Source organism: Canis lupus, chromosome 27, assembly GCF_048164855.1.
Source record: "Canis lupus baileyi chromosome 27, mCanLup2.hap1, whole genome shotgun sequence".
In the NCBI taxonomy this organism is placed as follows: domain Eukaryota; kingdom Metazoa; phylum Chordata; class Mammalia; order Carnivora; family Canidae; genus Canis; species Canis lupus.
The window spans coordinates 11,976,309-11,997,057 of NC_132864.1; the positions used below are offsets into that span (position 1 = coordinate 11,976,309).

Genomic DNA, 20,749 nt, shown 5'->3' on the forward strand with positions numbered 1-20,749 from the left:
GTGCCCAGAAAGAATCTTTAGTTGGAGGGCTGATGGGGGCATGGGAGGACAGTTGGCCACACATCCACGTGGTATATTAGGCGGGGACACAGCAGATGAAGCCCCCCTCAGAGAGCTCAGGACACCCACATGTGACTCAAATAGGAAGTCACCTTGTGAACTCTATGAGTCACAGAAATCTGTTCCTACAGCATAGCTTGTCCCCAGGACCTCAAGCTCTGGTGTCTCTGGAGTTGGTCAAAAGAGGAGGGTCTAGAAAAACAACATCAGGGTAAAAGGCAGCCAGATGTGTTTGGAAACACAGATCTGGGGAGTTTGTGCCCCTCCCATCGGCCTAGGTGGTCAGGAACCAGGCATATTGTCTGGCGAAGCATGTTGTCACCATTTTATGGATCTACAGGGACAGCCAGTGGTCCTTCTGTGTGGCCACCCTTGTGGCCCCTTGAGAGACCAGATCCCCTTGGGATCAGGGGAGGAGGATGTTTGGCCCCTTGAGGTAGCTTCACAGGGAGCCAGGGCTGGGTGACAGGCAGCATGAAGCATGAGAGAGAGGTGGTGACCTCTTTGTCCCTGCAGGCATGTAAGCCAGTGGCAGGTAAGGGTTGGCTTGCCTTTCACCTCCGCTTGGTTATTTACAATTTAGGAGACAAACTTGTGGCCAGCTGTGCTAGAAGCATAGTGGCAGAACTGAGGCCCAGAGAGCGGAAGCCCAGCACTTCCTGCAAATGGTGTACTCTAGTTGGTAGCCTGTGGGTGACTACCAAGGTGACGACCAGAGTGACCCTCCACTTCCCCCTGTCTCTCACCCCCCTTTCCTTTCCTGGGTTCAGGTTCCATAACCAAGGAGCCCTGCATGGAGGGAGTTAGGGGAGCACAGAGCCAGGATGTGGGTTTTCCAGCATCCCTGGACACCCAGGGCTGTGAAGTGACACATAACTAATGGGCAGGCACCCTCTCAGCAGCTGGCCCTAAATTGCTTCTCTTCTGGTGAGTGGGCATCGGCCTGTGCCCACCTGCCCCCTCAGTCCTGGTACCAGGTGGCCGAGGGACAGGCCAGCAGCTATATCTTGGGCACCAGCATCAGTACGTGGCTAAGGGGACCTGCAAGCCAAGGCAGACAGGCTGGGAGAGTGCCACCTCGGCTCCGGTCCCCACGCCCCTTCTGGAGCCCCTGTGTTTGTCTGGTTACCATCTAGGAAGTGCATTTGCACCAGGGCTTTTCATCTTTCCTAGGCTACCTGGAGCCAGGTGGCCCGGAGAGCACAGGCCGGGTGGAAGGCAGCAGGGGTGTGGAGCCCTGGCAGCCCAGACAGCGACTGTTGTCACCGTGTATGGATGTGAGCCCATCAGCTGGATTTCTCATCTCTCCATATATATTTTTTTTTTTTTTGATCTGAAGTCTTTGTTTAAACATCAACAATTAATTCTGAAAAAAATTGAGAGCAGCGGCCCAGTCTGTCTATAGGCCACCAATGTGTAACCTGTGGAGTGGATCCCATAAAGTAACAGGAGGGAGAGGACCTGTTCTCTTTGAGGGGCAAGACTGAAGTTCTGGGAAGCTTACTTCTGATGCCCTGGACTCTGCTGCTCTGGGGAGGAGAGGCCCCTGGACGAGCCCTAGCCTGCTGGGCAAAGCCAGGCCCTCCTCTGCTCAGGGTGTCCCTCCCAGCTTTCAGACCCTCAGCCAGTCTGGGGGACTAGGGGTCCAGCCAGAGGTCTCTGGCCCCAGAGGGTTCATCCTGGCTTAGCAAGGCCACATATGCTGTGGGCAGCCCCCCACCCCCACCAGATGTACACTATCCTCATGTGGACTTGTTATAACACTCATGCGTGTGTGTGCTCATATATGCACATGGACACAGGCATGTGGGTATATTTGCGCTTTGTTCTCAGCGGCTCAGCATGTGTGCACATGTTCACACACGTGCACACTCACACACTCCCACATGCAAATGCTAATGCATAAGTGGTCATGCATATCCCGTATGTTCATACTCTGCTGCTGGATCTCTGCTCACATACACATGTGCACTCATGTTCCTGTCACAAGTCAGCACCCCTGTGAGGCTGTTTGAATAGAGGCTTATATGGCTGCCGGTGGTCAGAGGCACACCCATGAACAGTGGGTTGGGGTTCAGGGAACAGGAAGCCTTTCTATCTGTTAAATCCCTTGGACTTGAGAGAGACTGCTGGGTGGGGCCCTGTCGTCAGGCCTCAGCACTGCCATTGACCTCTGTCCCCAGGCCCCAGTTGGTTTGCTGGTCTTGGGCCCTGTGCACCAGACCTGCATCCCCTCGCCATGAGCACGGTCTGGTTTCCAGGTGGCATGTCGGTGTCCCAGTGCTCCAAGGAGGATGGCAGGAGCAGCTCAGGGCCTCCCCACGAGACCGCTGCCCCCAAGCGCACCTACGACATGATGGAGGGCCGTGTCAGCAGGGCCATCTCCTCAGCCAGCATTGAAGGTGGGTGCCCTGCCTGGCTCCCTACTCCAGCTGAACAATGCCAGGGGGCCCAGGACCTGCCCTGTGGGGCTTCCCAGCTCATTGGGTCATAGCAGCAAAGAGAATTTGTCTGTCAGTGCCCCCTGGATGGGTGTGGTGGGACAGTTTGCCTGATTTTCTAGAGAGCTAAACTGAGGCTGGGTTTTGCTGAGGCTCCCCCATTTGGAGCAGGGCCCCGGAGATGGGACACTGCTTGCTGGATCCAGTGCTGCCACTGCTGCCAGCATCATGGGGACTGCTGTCAATGGATGGAGGAACCCGTGCCGGGAAGGGTGGTTCTGACCGCAGCCCCTGTCTCTGCCCAAGGCTGGCTGAGGGACCTGTGTGACCATGATGCTCTTATCCCTCCCCCAGGTCTCATGGGCCGTGCCATCCCGCCTGAGCGACACAGCCCCCACCATCTCAAAGAGCAGCACCATATCCGAGGCTCCATCACACAAGGTGCCCCCCCACACACACTGCCCTCACAGTGGCTGCAACAAGGGTACAGAGGTTTAGTCAAGATGAGCAGGGGAGGGAGGAGGGGGACGAGCTGGAGTGCTGTGGGAAAGGCGTGTAACACGTGTGCATGGCCAGTACAGGTGCAACTTGAAGTGCAGAGCAAGGGCATGTCTTCTTGAAAAACAAAAGTAGAAAGCAGAGTACTGCCCATCAGTCCTGTCCTTCGTGGGCATTGTTTATTGAGCATCTGTTTGGTGCTTGGCACGAATGCAAGTGCTACACCTCTGTTAGCGTGTGCGACCCGTATTATCACTCATGAACAGTTCTCAGCAGCTGCTGTTACCATGCCACTCAGATTCTCTTGGCTAGTGGCAGCAAGCCAGCTCTGTGGGCCCCATTTTATGTTTTTTATCTGCAGTGTCTCATCGAATGAGCATGGCTTGGTGAGGTGTTTCTTACATATGAAGGGGCTGAAGCTCAGAGAGGTCAGGTCATGAGTTCGAGGCCACACAGCGAGTGAGGATGGGAACCCTGGTAGTATGGCTCCAGAAACTCCGGCACGTGGAGATCCCAGTTAGGACAGGCACGGTAGGGTGCAGAGTCAAGGGTCAGCTCCTTATCCCCCTGGCAGGGATTCCACGGTCCTACGTGGAGGCCCAGGAAGACTACCTCCGCCGGGAGGCCAAGCTCCTGAAGCGCGAGGGCACGCCGCCCCCTCCGCCCCCACCCCCGCGAGACCTGGCTGAGGCCTACAAGGCCCGACCCCTGGAGGCCCTGGGGCCCCTGAAGCTGAAGCCGGCCCATGAAGGGCTGGTGGCCACGGTGAAGGAGGCCGGTCGCTCCATCCATGAGATCCCACGGGAGGAGTTGCGGCGCACGCCTGAGCTGCCCCTGGCCCCGAGGCCGCTCAAGGAGGGCTCCATCACACAGGTAATGGCACCAGAGCCAGGCAGGCTGGACCAAGAAGGCATGGGGGGAGTATTAGCTGTGCTCTGGTCTCTATAAATGGGGAGACTGAGGCTAAGACTCCGTGAGCATCTTGCCTGAGTTTACACAGCTGCTTGTTACTGAGCCTTTGCCACACGCATTCCAGATTCCAGGCTATAGGCTTTATATCCACGACCTTGTTTGATTGTATTTATGCTCCTGTGAAGTTCATACCTATTATCCCCATTCTTCAGGTGGAGCACCTGAGGCCCACAGAGTTCAAGCAGCCTGCCAAACTCCCAGAACTAGTCATAAAAATAAGTGGCTGCTGCTGATTGGATTTCTGTCATGGGCCAGGCCCTGCCTGAGCACTTAGCATCATGTCCTGTTCAGCCCCCACAACCACTCTCTGAGGTAGTTCTCTTACTGCTCTCATTTTGTCAGTGCATAAGTGGAGGTTCACAGACATGAAGCGGCTTATCCAGGGTCACACAGCAAGTGAATGGCAGTTGTGAACCTCAAATCCAGATGTGCCTAAATCTACAACATCTTTGCTTCTTGGTGTCTACTTCCCCCATCAGCAGGCTGCACCCCTGTGGCCCCTACACATCAGAAGGCCCCAACCTATTAGGATATGACCCACTCCAGTCGTGTGAGGAGCTGGACAGTGGCCCTTACGAGTGGCCACTGTCTCTTCCCGTGGGCAGAGGGGGCCTGATGGAATGAGGAGGGAGAGTGGGAATCATCCCAGGGGCTGTGTGGCTGTGGGATGGACAGGACTGGGGAGGGTATCCTGGAAGAGGTCCCAGCTGGGGTAAAGGTGCACAGTGCTGGGAGAAGCTGTGGGGAGATGATCCAATGCCAGGGGACCAGTTAGGCTCTCACCTTCATGGCAAGAGCCCACTATGGACCCAAAAGGGAGGTCAGTCTGATTCTACAGGATTCTTAAAAGCAGGGTGTTTCCCTTTCTTATGAAAGTAATTAAAAGGTCCATAAATAAGCTCTGAGTTCTATCACTTGTAGAGACAAAGGGCCCCACTGTACCCTAGTTTCCAAGCCTGTGTCAACCGGGTGGGGGTTTCTCCCAGGTGGCCGAGTTGCGCTCTGGTCCATGACCCTCTGTTTCTTCAGCTGTCCCTTCTGGCCAGAGAGCAAACAAACCTCAGCCCTGACCTCTGAGCCTTGGGCCACAGGCAGTGGAGCTGGGTTTTGCTGCTGAGTTTTCTGGCGTGCCCCTGAGCGTGCCATAGAGGGTCCCAGGCTGACGGGAGGGATGTTGTCCCCGCGTGGGGTGCTGAGACTGCAGGGGCCAACAGGGGGTCCTCTACTTGCTCCAGGAAGGGCTGGCCTGTGAACGTTACGCCCTTTCTATAGCCTCCAGGTAGCTTTGGGGTCCAAGACAGGGGCGGGCAGGGAAGTGACAAGTGTGCTCATCTTAGGTTTAGCAAAGCCCCCTGCCCCTGGAGGCGTGAAATGTGCTCCTGTTTTATGGCTGAGAAACTGAGGTTCAGAGAGGTGATATGGCCGGTGCTCACAACCCATTCTCCCCAGGGCACCCCGCTCAAGTATGACACTGGCACATCCTCTGCCGGCTCCAAAAAGCATGATGTGCGCTCCATCATCGGCAGCCCTGGCCGCACATTCCCACCCGTGCACCCACTGGATGTGATGGCTGATGCCCGGGCACTGGAGCGTGCCTGCTACGAGGAGAGCCTGAAGAGCCGGCCGGGGGCGGCTGGCAGCTCAGGGGGCTCCATCACCCGGGGGGCCCCGGTCATCGTGCCCGAGCTGGGCAAGCCACGCCAGAGCCCCCTGACCTACGAGGAGCACGGGGCACCCTTTGCTGGCCACCTGCCACGCGGCTCGCCTGTGACCACGCGGGAGCCCACCCCCCGCCTACAGGAGGGTACGTGGGGTACAGGTTGGGGTACGAGTGCCAGGGCCCCAGGCTCAGTGAGCCAGCTTCTTCCTCTCTGTTCCTTGCTCAGAGCCTTTGCACCTGCTCTTCCCTCTGCCTGAAACCCCCACTTTCCGATTGTTACCTAAATGGCTTCTTTTTATCCTTCTGGTGGTCTCTGTTCAAAATCACATTCTCGGGGAGGCTCTAAGGAGCCTCCACTATTCTGGTCACATTTTAAATTTTCTCTGGAGCATTTATCACTCAGAAATTTTTGTTTGAAAACTAGTTTATCACCTTTCTCCAGTGGTAAGTGTCTGCTCCATGTGGGCCAGGTTTCCTGCCTGTTTTGCCCACTGGGGTGGCTCCAATTCTTAGAACATTGCTTGGCATTTAGTAGAGGCTCTGTAAAGATTTTTTGATTGTTTGAATGAGTGAATGAAAGAGAACAAAGGAGAGCAGGAGTGAGTGTATTTTTTAAAAGAACAAAAACACAGAAGCAAGTGAGTAGATGAAAGAACACAGAACCTGAAGTAAAGAAACGGGAAGGCAAGGTCCTGGTCCCTGGATCCCAGAGAGCCTACCCTCAAATGGCCTCCCATAATCCCTGGCCTCAGCGGACCCTGTGTTGGGGGCTGTGACAGCCCTGCCACGGAGGCCTGATGCTAACCTCCCTTGGCCTGTCCCCACAGGCAGCCTCTCATCTAGCAAGGCATCGCAGGACCGGAAGCTGACGTCGACGCCCCGTGAGATTGCCAAGTCCCCCCACAGCGCCGTTCCTGAGCACCATCCCCACCCCATCTCGCCCTATGAGCACCTGCTTCGGGGTGTGAGTGGCGTGGACCTATACCGCGGCCACATCCCTCTGGCCTTCGATCCCACCTCCATACCCCGTGGAATCCCTCTTGATGCAGGTGATTGCCCCAGACTCATAGAATCCTACAGCATAGGGTCAGAGGCTTCATCAGTGTCAGCCCAGGGACTTCTCAGGGATCAGCTCAGCTCTGGTAGATGGGGAAACAAGTGTAAGGGTGGAGAGACCCAGCAGTAATGAATGCAGTCACGTAAATAGTTTAGGTTAGAACAGAATCTCTCTTAGGAGTCTGAGGGATATATGGGGTTAAATATTTTTCAGTGGTTTTCTTTTCCTGCAGAACTTACCAGTGCCTTTAAAACTGCAAATGTATCAAAAGAGGGTTGAAGTATTGAATGTTCCTCAAATGAACATGGTCTGAAAATCTGTTTAGAAGGATGCCTCCCCTAGGTATCTTAGTGATCTACATTTTGGATGCCCTTTGTTTGGGGAAACTTGGATCTGAAAAAGTTATTAGTAGAAGGTACCCCCATGTGTGTGGGGAGCGGAGGTGGTTCTATGTCTAGGCTCTCAATTCTGTGTTGTGGGGGTGTTTTGGGGAGAAACTGTCAGGTATGGGAGTGGGGGGCGTAAAGACGGGTGGGGAGACATTCTTCCACCAGCCTGACCTTGCCTTTCTCTTCCCTGCAGCCGCTGCCTATTACCTGCCCCGACACTTGGCCCCCAACCCTACCTACCCGCACCTGTATCCACCGTACCTCATCCGAGGCTACCCTGACACGGCAGCGCTGGAGAACCGCCAGACAATCATCAACGATTACATCACCTCACAGCAGATGCACCACAATGCGGCCACCGCCATGGCCCAGCGAGCTGACATGCTAAGGGGCCTCTCACCCCGCGAGTCCTCACTGGCTCTCAACTATGCCGCCGGACCTCGAGGTGAGTAGGGCTGGACACTTGCTGGCAAGTGGGTGAGCAGACCCTCCCCATCCAGAATCGGCCTTAGTCCTCATCTACCCAGGCCTGCTTGAGGGTGCAAAGACACATGTATGCTTGCTGAGATGGTGGTGTGGTCCCCTTAGAGGTCTGGGAGGTGGGATTGCCCTGAGCGCACACACAGACCTGGTGGGTGATTGTGAGTGTGGGTGTGTGTCTGGTAGCCATGTGCATCCTGTATGCACACATGGGAGGTGTGCACGGGCCTCTGTGTACTCTTGGTATATGGGGTCCTTGGCATTAAAAAAAAGAGAGGGTCTAAATAGGAGACTGTTAGAATTTCCCAATCCCTTGACTTGCAAACAACCCATGGTTGCATTGTAAGTGCATTGGAGTCATCCTCTGGAAACACTTTTGGAACAAGCAAGTACCAGTCAGAGTCCATTTGGAAAAACCAGTCAGTCTAGTTGTTTCAGACAATGAGGACTGAACATGAGGAACTGATTGTATGGGGCCAGAGGCTGGAAGAGCAGAAGAGTGTACCAGGGTAATGCAGGGATGCCACCTGCAGGACACCACTCCTGGGGTCTGGGAGCCAAGGGGAGGTGGGATGGGGAGAGCCTGGCATTCAGAAAAGGGTCCAGGGGGGCTGGTGCTCAGAAGCAGGAGGGAGTGGCCTGGCTATGCTGCTGCTCACGAGGGCGTGCTGCACTCCACCGCTGGGGTGGTCAGCTGGCAAGTGGCCTGGCCCCTACTGCCCCTCCTGCAACCCCGCCTCCTCTTGCAGGCATCATCGACCTGTCCCAAGTGCCACATCTACCTGTGCTGGTTCCTCCGACACCAGGCACACCCGCCACCGCCATGGACCGTCTCGCCTACCTCCCCACAGCACCCCAACACTTCAGCAGCCGACTTAGCAGCTCCCCACTTTCCCCAGGTAACACCCCTGCCCCTGTCCTGGGTCAGGACCCCTGCGTCCACAGAGGGTGGCTGGGTGTCCTCTCTCCACCCCCAAAGACAGGTCCAGGCCCTCCCTGAGCACTGGGCTGAATCACAGGACTTTTGGTTGGCAGGAGGTCCCACTCACTTGACAAAACCCTCTGCCACCTCCTCGTCTGAGAGGGAGCGGGAGCGAGATCGAGATCGGGAGCGTGAACGGGAGCGTGAGAAGTCCATCCTCACATCCACAACCACAGTGGAGCACGCGCCCATCTGGAGACCTGGTAGGGCATCAGAGGTCCCTGCCCCAGCCTTTGGGGGTCCTCGTGGGCCATGTGAAGCCTGCCTCCCTGACGCCACAGCCTGTCCCCACCAGGTACAGAGCAGAGCAGCAGCAGCAGTGGCAGCGGGGGTGGGGGCAGCAGCAGTGGTGGCAGCCGCCCCGCCTCCCACTCCCACTCCCACCAGCACTCGCCCATCTCACCCCGGACCCAGGACACCATCCAGCAGAGACCCAGCGTGCTACACAACACGGGCATGAAGGGCATCATCACCTCCGTGGAGCCTAGCACACCCACGGTCCTGAGGTGGGCCAGGTTGGCACAAGGGAGGGGACAGGTGGGTGGGCCAGTGGTTGGTTGGTGGATGCAAAGGTGGATGGATGAGTTGGGAGATAGATGGTGGGGTGAATGATGGGTAGGAAAGTAGGTAGATGGATGGTGGGTCAGTGAGTAGGTAGCAGGAGGGCCCACAGATGGTGAATGAAGACGATACATGGGTAGGTGGAAGGAAGGGCAGGTGAGAGGGTGGATGGATAGGTGATGGGTAGGTGAACAGGCAGATATTTTGGAGGTGAATGGATAGGAGATGGGGTTAGAAGGTTAGGTGGATGGACAAAGTGGGTGAGTGAGTAGACAAATGGATTATGAGTGGGTAAGTGGGTGGATGACAGGTGGTAAGTAAGTGGATAGGTGGGTGCCATGGTGTGGATATGGCTGGGCTTAATGAATGGGTAGGTGGGTGGGTATTAGGTGAGTGGGTAGATAGATGGAGGGGGAGGGGGCAAATGGAAGGGTGAATGAATAACAATAGAGGTTGAATGAGAGGTGAGTAGGTAGGTGGGTAGATGAGCATGCAGACAGTTGGGTGGGTAGATGGTGAGTTGGGTGGATAGGTGGCAGGTTGTGGGGGAGGTTGGATGAGTAGGTGGGTAGATTGTTGGGTTCAAAGATAGAGTCTGTGGAAAGGAGAGGGACAGATGAGCAAGGGCTGTGGGGAGAGATTCTCCTGGTCCTCCCCTGACTTTAGCAGGGCTCTTTAGGGAGGAGATGGTGTCTGTCTTGCCTGGGTAAAAATGGGAGAGCCTCCACAGGCCCCATGTGTGCCCCTCAGAGTCCACTCACTCCCACAAGGGGCCCAGGTCCCCTCCAGTGACACCCACGCCCCAGGGACTGGGAGCAGAACTGACTGATGGAGGGGAAGGGAGCTTCCCTGGTATCCCGTCCCACCCAGGGTCCTATTCCGAGGCAGGTGCTTCTTCCAAGGTGAAGTTTGCTTTCATACGAGTACCCACACCCGTTTGGCTGCTCTGATCACACTCACCACCCAACCACAATTCCAGTTAGGGGAATTGACAGCTTTGTTCCCCAGAAGTACTGGCTTTGTCCTCAGTGACTCAGGCACCCAGCAGGTACACAAGACAGAAGCACCTAGCTGCTTAGAGCACGGTTAGTACTCACATAGGAAGGCCAGCTATTTGTCTATACCAGCAATGAGTTGATTAGAAACTGTCATGAGGCAGTCGGGCCTTTCCCATTGGCAGCTAGAGTGAGGGTTAGTGAAAAACAGGGAACCTCCTCACAGAGACACTGGGCTTGACAGGCCCTGAGGGCTGGAGTTGGGCCAGTTCGAATCCCAGCCCCTCAATGTCTAGAGCAGTTCCTAGAACAGTGCCTGACACATGGCAGGCAGTTAGTGGGAAGCCTGGGAACGATGGAGATCGTGAATAAATGAGCAGGTGAATGTATGGGTGGGTAAGGCCATACCAGGCAGGACCTCGCAGGCCGGGTCAGGAGGGCAGATTTATCCCAGGGCAGTGGGGACCCATCAGGGTGTGGAAGTGTGAGGGAGTGACTGTGCCTCAGTCTCCTGGGCTCTCCCCCTACCCCCCACCCCACCCCAGGGTGGCTTCCCCAGCCCCCTTACCACCTTCTCTCCTCCCCCAGGTCCACCTCCACCTCCTCGCCTGTCCGCCCGGCTGCCACATTCCCACCCACCACCCACTGTCCACTGGGCGGCACTCTCGACGGGGTCTACCCCACCCTCATGGAGCCCGTCTTGCCGCCCAAGGAGGCCCCAAGGGTTGCACGGCCGGAGCGGCCCCGGGCAGACGCTGGCCACGCCTTCCTTGCCAAGCCTCAGGCCCGAGTCGGGCTGGAGCCTGCCTCCCCCCCCAGCAAGGGCTCCGAGCCGCGGCCCCTGGCACCCCCCGGCTCCAGTCACTCGGCCATCGCCCGCACCCCAGCAAAGAGCCTCGCACCCCACCACGCCGGCCCGGACCAGCCTGCGCCGCCCGCCTCGACCCCGGACCTGCATCGGGAAAAGACTCAAAGTAAACCCTTTTCCATCCAGGAACTGGAGCTCCGTTCTCTGGGTAAGACCACCCTGACAGCGGCCACCTTCATAGACGCGATAATCATGCGTCAAATTGCTCACGATAAAGGGCCGCGAGAAGGAGGTTCGCTGGCCAACGACTCCCCTCGCGATGGTAAGACTTCCGGCCCCGCCGCCCACCCACCCCGTCTTGTGGCCTAAAGATATTTTCAGATCTCTTGCTTTTTATTTTTCCCCCCGTTTTTCGTTGGTTTTGGTATTTTGTTTTTAAACTCGTCCTCGTCGATTGCACGCTCTGATGGTTATTCCTCAAGCTGCCACCCACGCCACCCCCCCCCCATTGGGGGGCACCTCATCATTTGCACATTGTTTTATCATGATTTTTTTTTTTTTGGATTTTCGCTTTTTTTCCTTTAATGAATGGATCTGTGATTTTGACTTCAACTGCGCCTCCCATCTCCCAACCTTTGCGCCTGTGTTTGGGGAGCAGGGAGTGGGGCTGCGGGCTTGGGCTGACGCCTGCTGCTGTACGGGTGAGTCTGATTTGGAGGACGCCCACCAAGGCAGACTGTCCAGAAGACAGGGAGGGGAGGGAGGCTCCTGACTCTCCAGGAGGAGCTGACCCCTGTACCCTGCCTGGTTTGTGAGGGAGTATTGGGGTGCTCTGGCCCCACACGCCCCTGTTGACCTGCTGCCCAGCATCCCCTGGGAGGAGAGTTCTCTGGCCCTTGCCTCCCATCTCTGGCCCCAGCTCTGGACTCCTGGTAGCTGGAACTGGGGGCTACAGGGAATGCGGCCCAGGCGGGGTCCTGGGACCTGAGTGTCACTCCCTGTCGTACCTCCCACTGATCATACTCCTGCATCTCCTTCCATAGAGACTCCTCTTCCCCCAGCCCCCACCATCTGGATGGGTCTGTGTTTCTCATTGTCCTTCTCCATCTCCTGGCCTATCTGCCTGTGTATCTATCCATGTTTTTCTTCCACCTGTCACTCTCCCCACCATTCTAGCTCTCTCCGTTCTTGATGTACCCCCACCCCTGACTGGCCAGCAGCCCCTGCTCCGGCTCGCAACTTCTATCTGCCCACTGCCCCCACTCCGGCCTGGGGGCCCCAGCCAGCATGGGAGGGCGGGCCAGGAGGGGCAGCCCTAGCCCCAGGTCCTGGCACTGGCCTGACCCACGGCCTTGCCCACACTAGGTTACCATGGTGGCAGCTACAGCCCCGACGGAGTGGAGCCCATAAGCCCTGTGAGTTCACCCAGCCTGACACACGACAAGGGGCTCCCCAAGCACCTCGAGGAGCTCGACAAGAGTCACCTGGAGGGGGACCTGCGGCACAAGCAGCCAGGTAGGCTACCCCACCACTCCCTCAAACATCCCACTTACCACCACCCTGTGAGAGAGGGGTCGCCGTCACCCCATCATGCAGGTAGGAAAACCAAGGGCACTGGGGAGGGAGGAGTTGGCCCCACCCCACAGCTCACAGGGTCGAGCTGGGTTTCAGTGATGCGCCCCCAGTCAGGCACACACCTCAGCCACCCCTCCTCCCATGGCCTAAACAGCTCTGCTCTGTCTACAGGCCCCGGGAAGCTCAGCGGTGAGGCTGCACACCTTTCACACCTGCGGCCACTGCCTGAGAGCCAGTCCTCGTCCAGCCCGCTGCTCCAGACCACCCCAGGGGTCAAAGGTCACCAGAGGGTGGTCACCCTGGCACAGCACATCAGTGTAACTACCCCTTCTCTGCCACCCCTCCTCATCACCTTTGAACCTGGGCCAGGACATGGTCCTGGGGAAGGGTCGGGGAGGGTCACACACAGCCTCTTGGTCTGGTGGGTAAACTGAGTCCTGGCAGACTGGACCCAGGATGTGGGGGTTGGCAAGGGCAAGCCCTCAAACTCAGATGTGGTAACCGCCCCGTCCTCCAGCTGATGGAGCCTGGGATGCGTGAGTCCATGATCCATATCTTATATATACTGGCCAGTGGAATCTGACCCATCCAGGGGCCACCACCCTGCGCACACAGGGACCATGAGGCTGCTGTAGGCAGGCCTGAAGCACCCAGAAAGCCAGGAACCAAGCCTAGTTCTGTACCTGAAGTTCAACCTAGCCTTTGCCCACCCTGAAGGTTCCGGTGGGGTGGCTGCTGCCTGACCCTGTGCCTCTGCTCTGACCTTTGGCCTGCAGGAGGTCATCACACAGGATTACACGCGGCACCATCCACAGCAGCTCAACGCGCCCCTCCCTGCCCCCCTCTACTCCTTCCCTGGAGCCAGCTGCCCGGTCCTGGACCTGCGCCGCCCACCCAGCGACCTCTACCTCCCACCCCCAGACCATGGCGCCCCAGCTCGTGGCTCACCCCACAGTGAAGGGGGCAAAAGGTAAGTGTCAGGGACAGGTGGCCTTGTTGTTCCGCTTCTGGGAGGCTTTCATCATATGTCTGTGGGGAAGGGTTGAACAAGTGCAAGACGCCCCTGTTATGCATGCACAGAGGAGAAACTGAGGCTGAGGGAAATGCGGGAGTTTGCTCAAGGGCACAGTGCCAGTAGGTAGTAGCTGACATGTGCATCACAATCTGTGGGCTCCGGACACCGAGCTAATAAGCACTTCACACATGTTACTGGAATTCTTACCACCAGCCCAGCAAGTGCAGGCAATATTATCCCCATTTCACCAATGAAGGCACCGAGGTATGGAGAGGGAATCCATTCATCCACAGGTGCACAGCCAGTAAGTGGCAGAGCCAGGATTCGAACCAGAGCTCTGTGCTCTTAGCAGCCTCCCTGGAGACACACACACTCATCTCTGGGTCCCCCAGGAGTGCTGGGCTTTGGGGCAGTCCCTTCTCTCTGTTGAAGGGATCCACTCAAGGTGCCACATGAGTCAGGCACAAGGGTGGGAAGGCAACAGGACATCCTTGGGGGAACAGTGGGGGACCTGGCATGGGCTGCAGCAGGGGTCAGCTACCACCCATGGGCCAAGTCCAGCCCACAGTCCAGGAGCTAAAAGTGGTCTTATATTTTTAAAAGATGGTAAAAGAAGAAACTACAGCGGAGACCACACGTGGCCCACAAAGCTTAAAAGAGCAGCCCTCCGGCCCTCTGTGGGAAGAGTGGCCGAGCTCTGACATGGAGCGGGGCAGGGCTGGGACAGCAGTGGAGAGAGGGGCGCATCCCTGTGTCATCTTGGGGTGGAGCACTGGACTCTGAGTACAGCCAGCACCCTCTGTCTGTTCAGGTCTCCAGAGCCAAGCAAGACGTCAGCCCTGGGCAGCAGCGAGGATGCTATCGAACCTGTGTCCCCACCAGAGGGCTTGGCAGAGCCCGGGCATCCCCGAAGCACCATGTACCCGCTGCTGTACCGGGATGGGGAGCAGGCCGAGACCAGGTACCTCCATGACGCCCCTGCTCTCCTGGGGCTCGACTCGCGGCTGCGCTGCACCACTCTGCAGTTGGGGGTTCACAAGCACTTCGTGTGTGGCTCAGGGATCTCGGGCTGCTAAGCAGGTGTCCCAGCTCGAGGGACCTCCATGGCAGAATGCGTGCCTTGAACTGCGGTATCTGGGCTCAGGCCAGGCCCCTACTTGGGGCACTTGCTGAAGACCTGAGAAATCAGGAGCTAAACGTCTAGGCCAGTCAGGTGGGTGGAGATAGGAGGCAGCCAGGACTGTGGGCCGTAGGAAAGGTGCGCTCTGGTTGCACGCGCAGTTCCTGAGGCCCTTTCCAAGGCGCCGGGCTGTTGCAGGTAGACTAGCATGGCCCCTCAGAGCAACTGGGGCTCTCCAGAGGCAGTCCAAGCCCAGACACATGAACTGCAGAGAAGATTGCAGGAGACGGAATCCCTAAGAGATTAAGGATGTAGGCGTGGGGTAGGAGAAGCTTGGTTCTGAGTTTCTAAGACATGGCAGGTAATGAGTGCCCCATCAACGAAGGTATGCAAGCTTAGCACTAAGCAAGCCAACCTGGGACATCTGATTTTTGCAGCAGGATGGGCTCCAAGTCCCCAGGCAACACCAGCCAGCCACCCGCCTTCTTCAGCAAACTGACTGAGAGCAACTCTGCCATGGTCAAATCTAAAAAACAGGAGATCAACAAGAAGCTGAACACTCACAACCGGAATGAGCCCGAGTACAGTAAGCCATGCGCCTGCCCCCCTCCCCGTCCCCGTCCCACCCCCCACCCCCCACCCCCCCACCCCAGGAAGCAGGAGCCTCTATGGGGCTGGAGGCCTGCACAGGGCTAGAACCCACAGAATACTTTCCAAAGCTTGGTGGCCCCACCGACCACCTGTCCCACTGACCCTTCACCCCACATTCAGGGAGCTCCGGGTGGCTTCTCCTTTGCTGGCGGTGCTGGCTGCTACAGGATGTGGTGCCCGGCACACTATGGGCATGTGGTGAATTCCTGCAGGAATGGGTGTGTGCCAAGCCCCATCCTGGGTATCAGGGATTGGGGGCCTGCCCGCCCAAGGGTCCTGTGTGTATTCCCAGCTAACAGTGCTCATCACACATGTTTTTTCCATTTATGGGGCTGCTGGATGTAAGTCCTAACTCCCCCACCCTTAGCACAGTGCCTGGCACATAGCAGATCACAGCACGTGTAGAAGCTGCCACAGGCCCTAGCTGGGGGCTCATTAGCTGGTAGGGGAGTCTGGGGGCATTGTAGGGCCTTTCCTGAAACTTTCTGGGGCTAGACCATTGCAGGCTGGTAGCGCCAGAGCCCTGCCAAGTGCAGTCTGTGGGCCAGCAGGTCAGCAGCCCTGGCAAGCTGGTTGGAGATGCAGCATATGTAGCCCTGCCCCAGACCTTGTGAATCTGTATACACTGAATGGATTCCCCACATGGTGCACCTTGCCTAGACTAGAGGACAGGTGGGGGCAGGTGACTGCCCCTAGGACCAGTGGGCCCTTAGGCCTTACCCATCTTGTCACCTGCTCCCCCCAGATATCGGCCAGCCCGGGACGGAGATCTTCAACATGCCTGCCATCACCGGAGCAGGTAACTGTCCAGCCTGGGCTACATGGCCGCCAGCCCCCTCCCCACTTTCCCCATCCCCTGTCATGGCTGCGTGCTGGGGAGGTTAAGCTGGTGTGTGGGATCTGGAAGGAGACTTAGGGAGTGTGGCTTTCACCCTAGCCATAGTCATGATGAAGGGGAAGCCTTTTAGGTCAAGTGTATCCTTATCCTTCCCTCTGGACTTGGCAAACCCAGCAGTGGGGAAATACACATAAGGCTGGCAAGGCTTTGCAAGGAGTCTACATTGGAGTTACATTTCAAGGCCTCCCAGTATGTTTAGTACAGAGTCAGGTGCACACACAACTATCTGGAAACACCAGCTCTAAGGCGGGGCCTCTGGTGGAGATCTGAGTGTGGACCGGGAGTGTGGGCGTGTGCTTGGTGCACACAGGCTTCTCTAACAGTCCAAGTGAGCATTTTTATAGAGAACATCAGTTGTACTCGAACATTCAGACCAGCTCGGGGAACAACGAAGATGTATTATGGAGATGGGTGAAAACTCCCACACGTTTTGAAACTAAAGCTTCAGCCTGCTATGATATTTTGGACTTGGCAGATGCTGAGGGTTGGGTCCCCAGCCTCTGGTAGGGGCCACAGTGTGTGTTTCTCCTGCTGCGCAGAAGGACCAGGGGTGGGGTTTTAGGGACATGCCTTCCAAAGTCCAGCATACAGAGACTGAGCCCAGACCAGCTCAGGACTGGTGCCTCCGTGGGCAGACCCTGTCCAGTGGGGTGGGGGTGCCAGGGTCGTTGGCAGGGCTGTGTCCTCTATGTCCTGGGCCTTCAGTGGGAATCTGAGGCCAGAGGAGCAGAGAGGAGATAGGCTGGCCTTCCCTGGGGCCATGAGAGGCCTCAAGCCCTGGGAATGTGGTGAGCAAAAGACAACCATTGGATTTTATCAAAATTGAAGGTAATCAGAACCTCCAAGTGGGGGTTTTAACCAAGGCTCATCTATCTACCCAGAGACTAGATCCAGGGGGCTTCACTGGGCCTCGGACAACAGGGAGGAGACAATTTGGTCGAACCAACAAGACGGTTAGAAATGAATGTTTCCAGAATGTTGTAAATCTTGACACAGGCAGTGGACACACCAGATACTTCTGTCCATAGAGATCCATGCAGGGGTATGATGAAGATCTGTGCTGAGACTTCTGTGTAAATCATATTTGACTTTTCTGTAAGCAGTTTAGCATGCGTGTGCACACACATTTCCCCGGGCCCCAGTCTCTGTTGCTTGGCCCCACATCAGACTTTGCCTTTGTAACTGGAGGCAGTCAAGCTTCCTTCCTGCCTGGCACTGTCAGATCCCACACCTGCGACCTTGAGTGGAAGCCTCCGGAGCATCTGGGATCGCTAGATCCACCAAGAAACTGCCGCAGCCTGTACAGCTCACATCATCTTTTCCACTTCGCACTATTTTCTTAGCCTGGAGGATCACAAATTTTTTTTTTTCCCGGTGCCCACCCCATGCTGGAAATACTGCGTTTTCTTGAGAGACATGGCTCCCCAGCCCCCCGACTCACTTTTTTTTAAGTGCTGGTGAAATGTGCCTGAGACACAGCTAAAAAGGTAGAGAATGTGTCCCAGGCTGTGACCAAGTTTGGAGCTAAAAGGAAGAAAGGAAAAACAAAACGCAGGGAGCAAACGGTTACTGCCCAGAAATGTGATCCTCAAAGCCACTGAGAAGCCGTCAGTGTAGTTCATAGACGAGCCGGGGGCAGAAAGACCCACTTGCCGGCTGCCTGGTATTCACGCACTTCGCCAGAGTGGAAGTTTTAAAATCCTTGCAGATGTTGCCCAAGGACGGCAGGCAGAGGGGACTTGAGCTTCGTTGGCAAAATCTGGTTTAGCAAAAATGCTGAGAAGAGATGCCCCCAGGGTTTGTGAAAGTCCCCAGAATGATCTACAAGAAAATGAGAAAGGGACAGAACACCTGGTGAATGACAAAGGCTGAGTTCACGTGGCTACATAGTGGGTGTCTGCAGGGACTGTTGGGGACCAGTCTGTTGATTCGACCACTTTGTGACGAGATCACTGGGCTGAGGGCGGTCATGCAAGCGTCTCTAGCTCTGCCCTGTCCCCCCGCACGCACCGTAACTGCATGGCTACGACCCCCACCTCACCTCACCGTCCGTCTCTGCACCTCTTTCTCTTAGTGGCTCCCGGGTGGGGAAAGGCGGGGGAGGAGAGTTAGGCTCAGCTTGGGGGGCAGCTGGTGGGGGTGTGCTGAGGGTCCCGGACCTCGTGGGGGTCACCTTCCCTTCCAGAGTCTCTTCCTCAGCCCCCGCCAGCCCCAGGAGACCCAGGGTGGACCCACACACACACCCAGTCCCAAGCTCTGGCTTGACCTGGTTTCCCAGCTGTGTCTCCCCAGAGTATCCTTCTGATTCCCACCCCCTGACACACACACACACACACACACACACACACACACACACACACACACCCCTTCCCCGATTCCATCTCAAGGCCCCTTGGAATTTTAGAAGAGAAGCAGCCCCAGCTGGGATTTGTGGGGCCAGCGGGGCTTCTGATACCCCAGAGGGCAGAGTGGGAGAGACTGGGGGGTGGTCACCTTGCCTCCCAAGCCCCTAATCCCCAGGGCCCAAGTCTACCCCATCAACACGCTGCAGGAAAATGAGGGCGGGGGGGGGGGGAACTAGGGAAATGAAGAAACATGTTGCTTTGCCAAAATGTGTTCACTGTGTATTCTCTCTTCTCCTCTCTCTCCCTTCTCTCTGCTTCTCTCTCCCTCCGTCTGTTGTCCCTCCGGCCCTTCCTGGCCCCCGTGTGTGTGTGTATGTGTGTGTGTGTGTGTGTGTGTGTGTCTCTCTCCCAGGCCTTATGACCTGCAGAAGCCAGGCGGTGCAGGAGCATGCCAGCACCAACATGGGGCTGGAGGCCATTATTAGAAAGGCGCTCATGGGTAAATATGATCAGTGGGAGGAGCCCCCGCTCAGCGCCAATGCTTTTAACCCTCTGAATGCCAGTGCCAGCCTGCCCGCTGCTATACCCATAACCGCTGCTGACGGACGGAGCGAACACGCACTCACCTCGCCAGGTCTGCAGGCCTCCCCTGCCTCGGCCCTCCAGCCCCACCCGCCCCGCCTGTCCCCATCCCAGTGTCCGTAATCTTGTGCCTCCGCGGTCCTCTGACCAGCCCCCTCCAGCTTTGGAGCTTGTGACTTTATTTTTGTGCCTGTTTGACGTGGTTCTGGAGTCGGCTAATCCCCATCTGGGCGGGCACGGCCCCAGCCCCCACCCATCCCCCCTTCCCACTAGGTCCAAAGGAGCTGCTGCTTTTCTAAAAACACTCACTGCTGTCCGAGCCCTGCCCTGCCTTCCTCCCCTGCTGGACACAGGTCCCTGGGATGCCTGCGTCCGGGCCCATTTTGTGTCTCCTTGGGGGAAATCAGGCTAGAGCAAAGGGCCCACCTCTGGGTCAGGGTGACCCCTGGGCTTGTGGCAGCCTGGCTCGTGACAGCCAGGCCCGTGGGCTGGACATCCACTGGGGCCACCTGTGTGTGACCCTGGCTGACTTGAGATCTGATGGTGAGGAGACCACTGTCTGTGTGCCAGGCCCAAACTCCGAGGAGTCAGGGAAGCCAGAGGAGCCAGCTCCCTCTCTGTACCTCTGCATGTCTGAGCAAGGGCCGAGCAGGGAGACCTAGGGCCCATTTGTCCAACCTGGACGGTTTGGTCCCAGGAAGAGTTTCTGGACTTAGTGGGGGCCCAGGCCTGGCCCCAGGGGTCCCAGCTTCTCTGCAAAGGGCCTATAGCCTTCCCAGCCCCAGCACAGTCCTGGGGCAATGGTCCGGGTCAAGCCAGAGGCCTAAGGCTTCGTGCCCCGGATGGCAGGTGGGCCTCAGGGCAGCCTGAGTGGCTTTTGAAAGTAGTTCATCCCACTTCCCTAGTAGAAACCCACCTCCAGAATCAGGCCCAGGGCTGGGTCTGTCCATCAGGTTGACGCGTCCTGCCCCTCCTGGGGGCCTCCCCACCACCGCCACCCCTACCCCCACATGAGTGCCATCTCCACAATCTGACATCACCCTTTTCCATGTGTCCCCTCACAGGTGGTGGTGGAAAGGCCAAAGTCTCTGGCAGACCCAGCAGCCGAAAAGCCAAGTCCCCAGCCCCGGGCCTGGCATCTGGGGACCGGCCGCCCTCCGTGTCTTCGGTACACTCGGAGGGGGACTGCAACCGCCGGACCCCGCTCACCAACCGCGTGTGGGAGGACCGGCCTTCATCGGCAGGTGCGCATCGGGGAGCGGTGGGTGCGTGGGCCTGCTGGCTGCCCATAGGCAGGGGGCCCAGGTCATCAGGGGTGCCTGAGCACCTACTGTGTGCATGCAGACTGTGTGCTCTGACCTCTTTTATGAGAACTGGGGCCCAGGTAGGGAGAGGGGGTGTGTTGCATGCTGTCCAGGGAGGCTGGCCTCTGGTCCTGACCGGAGAAGAGGGAAGGTTCAGGGAGCGAGGAGGGAGCCGATACCACAGGCTTTGCTGGTCATGGAGCCAAGTTTGCTTCGTGAGCATGAGGAGGCCCTGGAAGGTTGTAAATGGGGAAGTGCTTGATCTGATGTAGGTTCAAGAGAGCCCTTGGCTGTAGAAGAGACCCAAGGAGCAAGGGCAGGAACTGCAGAGAGGCCGCTGCTGGTCTAGGTGAAGG

General features: G+C 57.3%; 1 protein-coding gene across 34 annotated transcripts in view; it reads left to right on the top strand.

Annotated features, from left to right (window-relative positions):
- NCOR2 (nuclear receptor corepressor 2) overlaps positions 1 to 20,749 on the top strand; it is a 211,475-nt gene that overhangs the window by 189,380 nt on the left and 1,346 nt on the right. For 12 of the 34 annotated variants that reach the window (XM_072802173.1, XM_072802172.1, XM_072802174.1 and 9 more), the window contains 18 exons: positions 2,244 to 2,462; positions 2,856 to 2,942; positions 3,574 to 3,872; positions 5,421 to 5,775; positions 6,459 to 6,680; positions 7,271 to 7,522; positions 8,307 to 8,456; positions 8,593 to 8,742; positions 8,835 to 9,054; positions 10,684 to 11,225; positions 12,269 to 12,418; positions 12,650 to 12,795; positions 13,255 to 13,448; positions 14,305 to 14,454; positions 15,051 to 15,199; positions 16,010 to 16,063; positions 18,920 to 19,141; positions 20,154 to 20,333. In XM_072802173.1, coding sequence (XP_072658274.1) covers positions 2,244 to 2,462; positions 2,856 to 2,942; positions 3,574 to 3,872; positions 5,421 to 5,775; positions 6,459 to 6,680; positions 7,271 to 7,522; positions 8,307 to 8,456; positions 8,593 to 8,742; positions 8,835 to 9,054; positions 10,684 to 11,225; positions 12,269 to 12,418; positions 12,650 to 12,795; positions 13,255 to 13,448; positions 14,305 to 14,454; positions 15,051 to 15,199; positions 16,010 to 16,063; positions 18,920 to 19,141; positions 20,154 to 20,333 — 3,741 coding nt within the window. The remainder of the gene's footprint in view (positions 1 to 2,243; positions 2,463 to 2,855; positions 2,943 to 3,573; positions 3,873 to 5,420; positions 5,776 to 6,458; positions 6,681 to 7,270; positions 7,523 to 8,306; positions 8,457 to 8,592; positions 8,743 to 8,834; positions 9,055 to 10,683; positions 11,226 to 12,268; positions 12,419 to 12,649; positions 12,796 to 13,254; positions 13,449 to 14,304; positions 14,455 to 15,050; positions 15,200 to 16,009; positions 16,064 to 18,919; positions 19,142 to 20,153; positions 20,334 to 20,749) is intronic. The other 22 variants (XM_072802190.1, XM_072802191.1, XM_072802196.1 and 19 more) reach the window with 16 other exon arrangements.